The 5,104-nt window shown below is 37.0% G+C and overlaps 1 protein-coding gene across 1 annotated transcript in view; it reads left to right on the top strand.

Annotated features, from left to right (window-relative positions):
* Nucleotides 1-3,785, top strand: part of EREG (epiregulin) — a gene marked incomplete at its 5' end in the record, with an annotated part of 19,864 nt that extends 16,079 nt beyond the window's left edge. Inside the window, one exon of the mRNA XM_021702286.2 lies at nt 781-3,785. Coding sequence (XP_021557961.2) covers nt 781-862 — 82 coding nt within the window. The remainder of the gene's footprint in view (nt 1-780) is intronic.
* Between the last annotated feature and the right edge of the window lie 1,319 nt (nt 3,786-5,104).

Here is a 5,104-nt window from a genome sequence, read left to right as displayed (position 1 = left end):
TTTCTTTCTTTCTTTCTTTCTTTCTTTCTTTCTTTCTTTCTTTCTTTCTTTCTTTCTTTCTTTCTTTTTTTGAGATAGAGAGCAGCAGAGCACGAGAGAGTGAGAAAGAGATCATGAGTGGGGGGCAGGGGCAGAGGGAGAAGGAGAAGCAGACTCCCCACTGAGCCAGGAGCCCGATGTGGGACTCGATCCCAGGACCCTGGGATCATGACCTGAGCTGAAGACAGACTCTTAACTGACTGAGCCACCCAGGTGCCCCAGAAATACTGCTTTTTCAGTAGGAAAGAAAGAAGAAAGAAAAGAAAGAAAGAAAAAGAAAGAAAAGAAAGAAAGAAAAAGAAAGAAAGAAGGAGGAAGGGAGAGAGAAAGAAAGAAGAAAGAAAAAGAAAGGAAGGAAGGAAGAAGAGAGTGGGAAAATTGAGAGAGAAGGGAAGCGAAGGAAAGAAAAATGAGAGAGAAAGAGAGAGAATGAAACACCCAGGCTTAAATTTGGTCATATGTTCTCCTGGAATTTTATAATTTTCATGACATGTTAAAGTCTCGGAGAAGTCCTTTAACTGTGTTTCTCCATTCCCTCCCCAAATTGTTTGACCACAGAACACTACCCCTTTCTCCTTCCTTTTTTTCTCTGGTCCAGCCTAAACCTGTTGACCTTTGTCATTTTGGAAACACTATGCTGATGTACCTTCTGAGTCTGTATGTTGGTTTATTTTGTTAGCATACTTTGTTCTTATTACTATTAACTACAGTGCTAACAGTTTCATTTCTGAATATTTCTAGGTACAGAAATCAAAAAAGTAAAGAGCCCAAGAAGGAATACGAAAGGGTGACGTCAGGGGATCCAGCATTGCCACAAGTCTGAATGAGGCCATCAAGCTACCAGCAGGGATGGTTATGCACGCCTGGTTATGTTAATATTCCTATTTTATTAATAATATTTATGTTGGATCACGTGATAAGTCGACAATGGCGCACTTTTAATATATTTGGACAAGTTTTTTTTATTTTTGTTTTATTTTTGACAGACTATTTGCTAATGTATAATGTATAAGAAATATATAATATAGAAAAAAAGTCAATATTTTTGTAAGAAATAATTTCCTGGACTAAATGCTTTAGCTCCAAAGCTTAGTTGCCGGCTACGCCATGTTTAGGAGTGAAGGATGTCCAGTTTGTTGCTCAGGAAGTGTCACAAATGACAGATTTCTGTTAAGCCTAAATATATGGTCAAATCAACTCAAATAAGTATATTTTCCTACTCCAATTAGCGATAACTGGTTTGACTATATTGTAGTTTGATGTATGACTTGGCACGATGGTGTTATGTATCAAAACACTAATGTGATGGGAATTGGGAAGAAGCAAATCTGGATCCTGTGCTAAACGCTACACACTGGGAACAACCTAAACTGGGGAGGACTGTGTCCCCCTACCCCATCCTCCACCGTGGCTCCATGTTTAGTGGCCTGGAAGGAAGGTGGGCAGTTCCTTACTCTACCCACAATTCCTGCAGATACGAGTCACCCATCTGCAGCTTCTCCTTGCATTAAATGGATTGACAACTTCATTTTATACCATCTTTCATGTAAATAGTAGGCATTTTATAGCTTCGTGATGTTTCTTTTCTTTTCAGTACAACATTTATGTGAGATAACTGTCACTCATGAGACAATTAAAAAAAATCCACACTAGGAGCCCGAATTTGGGCTTCTTTTCAAGGGTATTTCTTTTCATAGGGACTTTGATTAAGAATCCTAAGATTAAGTCGCAGTCCAAAATTTGAGGGACTAATCACCATTTAAAAAATAAGACAATAATTCTATCTATTGTCCAAAGATGGTAATACAGTTATTTCATCTTCTATGCAAGAGAGTTTTAACTTAAAACAATGCAGCTAAGTAGCTCCTTCTGCAATTTAAAATTATATGGTTAAAGTAATCTCCTGATATAGGATGTAGAAGAAATAGATCACAGTGTATTTTCCCAAATGAACAAATTCATTTGAAAACTTCTGAAATTTAGAGACTTAACCATGCCTTCTTTTGGAGACTGAGATGAAACCAGGGCCCGGTTTTCTGTCTTTTGTTTATTTTGGGGGGAAGAGAAGAAGGTTTCTCGTGTGCTTGAGACCATGGTCTCATTGAGTTAATAAGGGTACCTGGAGCAACCGAATAAGGAACACCTCCCAGTCTCAGGGGAGACTGCCTCATTGAATACTAGGCCTATGGGTAGAGTCTCTCAGCATCACACACCTTGTTAGGGAGGGTCTATTCTTTTTCCACCTTTTTTCCTGGGAGGTGCTAGGGCAACAAAGAGAAAAGAAACAATGGCTGACTTCTGAAGTGCCAGGTGCCAGGATTTGCCTCCATATAGATGTCTCCCTTCTTTCTCCCCTTCATTTGTGCCCTGGTGCTTTCGTATGACTCTTTCCCAAAGTGTTGGATCTGGTCCCTTACTATTAGGGGAAAAACACACACGTGTGTGTGTGTGTGTATAAAATATACATATATAAAATATATATATTCATATGCAAAAACACATGTACACGTGAGCTCATAGAATTATAGTCATTTGTTGCTCTTTCAAAAATAGATGAAATCTAAAAACAAGATGAAGAGAAATAAAATAAAATTCAGTGAGATCTAAAAGGATATTTCTGGCTCCTATTTAATATAGCTGAAGTCAAATGTGCTGTGTAAGAACACATCTTAGGTCCTACACATTCTTACTGACACCTACTAGATGTAAATGAAGTCTGCCTATTTTAAGTGATCTTGATGGTGTCAAAGAAAACTGACTTACTGAGAATTCAACAGCAATTCACTTATTTAACTTACAAAAAGGGAGTTACATTGGTTTATCTTAAACATCTCAATTCATATTATGTAACTAATTGTAAGTACTTTGAGGTGTTTTTAATTTTAAGGATGCCTAAAAAAACTAGCCCCTGTAAAGAATAAATCTATATTTATAAATGTATATTAAATAATAAAGAGATATGACCCAGATTGTGTCCTATGGGTGAAAATAAGTCAGAAATAATTGTTTTAATGAGGGTAATTCTGAGCAGACGTAGCAGATGATTGCCATCAGCTCAAATTTCCTACAAACAATGGAAAGATTTGGGCTGATATTTCTCTTCCTTATTTTACAGATTTCTCACTATATATATTTCTAGAAGAGGCTATATATATCCAATGTACTGAGAACAAATGCTATCAGGCATTAAGTTAATTTTTATGTTGGAAATATACGTACTAGTTTCTAATTTCTGTTGAATTCAGTAATCTTGTTTTGAAAAGCTCATGTCTGATCTGCATTGTCATTTTTGCTCCAATATCCACTCTGTAGACTTTGGAGGGAAAAAATGTGTTTAACTTGCTACCCAATATTTTCTTATTTTTTTCCTACTCTTATTCATATGGGAGAAAGGGAGTAACAACTTGCAAAGCAGTGTATGTTTTTAATGTTATAGCAAAAAGTAACTTTACCTAAAACAGGTCCGTTATTCAAAATGGATGACGCTAACTGTAAGATAGTGTATTTTTCTCTTTGCTGTTTTTGCACTCTTTAATTGCACTTTTTGAGTTTGAAGAGCCATTTTGGTATACAGTTTATATTGAAGATGCTATGGAACATAAAGTTGTGTTGCATGCAGTTTAAACTAACTTATTTGACAATGGATTTTATCAGAGTACTGAATTGTATCAATTTGTTTGTGTTCAATATCAACTTTGATAATTGTGTACCTTAAGATATTGAAGGAGAATATAGATACTTTACAAGATGTTGTTAATGTTTATTTATTTTTGTTGGGAACTGGAAAAAACACAATTGAAAAATAAAAATGCATTAACTATCGTGCATAAAAGAGTTTCACTGATAAATGGAGTTTTTTTCTTTTTTTCTTTTTTTCTTTCCATAATAAGTAAAAGCAGTGACAGAACTACAATGTGTTTAGATATAAAGACTTAGAAAGATAGAAAAATAATAGTCTTAGTTTGGGAAAGCCTCACATAAATTTATTATACTTCTGACCTACCACCATGAAGAATTTCTTTAAAATAAAAGGAGCTGCATTCGTTATAAAATTTTAGTTGTTATTATTTTTTAAAAGAATATGTTCAAGGAGTATTCAAAAAGAATATTTCTAGAAAGAGTTGATATCTACTGAGCAGTAATTTGTGAGAGAACACATCAGCCAGAGTGTGTCTCATGATTCCTTCAGCATCGGCTGACCAAGAGGCTTGGCTTCCCTGGGGCTTCCCAGCAAGAAATATTGGTCCCTCTGAACCTCAGTCACAGTGATGGCGTCCTTGGTACATACTTCAACAATGTGCAGAGTGCTCTGTCCACTCCTTGGATCGTTTCATCAGCTTTTGCAGAGGGCAAAGAGGCATAACTATGACCATTTGATAGGGAGGGAAAGCCATTTGTCCAGAGTCCCAGTGGTAGTAAAACATGGAGCTGGCATGAGAAGTAAGGTCTACTGATTCCCCAGTTCTGGCCATGTCAGGCCGCAGAGACTTCCTGTGAGTTAAGTCTCAGATGCAGTTTAGAATTTTCTGAGGAGAAACACAAGTTCTTGTAAAATGAAATCTTGGGATCTCACAGAACCCTCAGATTGACTCTGTTCAAAGTCTGAGAACCCAGAGGGTTAAGGAAAAGGGCTCTCTGAAACACTGTTTTCACTTGGCTTCTAGGACATGACCCTCACCTGGTTTTTCACCTGCTGCTCAGTCTCATGCAGGATCTTCCTGAGTAACTCCTATCCCCCATCACTGGCATGCCCCCAGATCCCCATCTTGGGAATTTTTTTCTGTATGTAGCCACTCCCTATTTTATTTCACAAAGTCCTGTGCCTTTAATTATCATCTATATACTGATTCCTCCCAGCCTAAATATTTCCTCTGAGCCTAGACTTCTTTTTTTTAAATTTTAAAATCCAATTTAGTTGACATATAGTGTATTATTAGTTTCAGGGGTAGAATTCAGTGATTCATCAGTTGCATAGAACACCCAGTGCTCATTACTTCAAGTGCCTCCCTTAATGCCCATCACCCAGTTACCCCATCCCCCACCCACCTCCCATCCAACAACCCTC

This window comes from Neomonachus schauinslandi, chromosome 2 (genome assembly GCF_002201575.2).
Source record: "Neomonachus schauinslandi chromosome 2, ASM220157v2, whole genome shotgun sequence".
Classification (NCBI taxonomy): Eukaryota; Metazoa; Chordata; class Mammalia; order Carnivora; family Phocidae; genus Neomonachus; species Neomonachus schauinslandi.
This window is presented reverse-complemented; position numbering and strand designations above follow the sequence as displayed.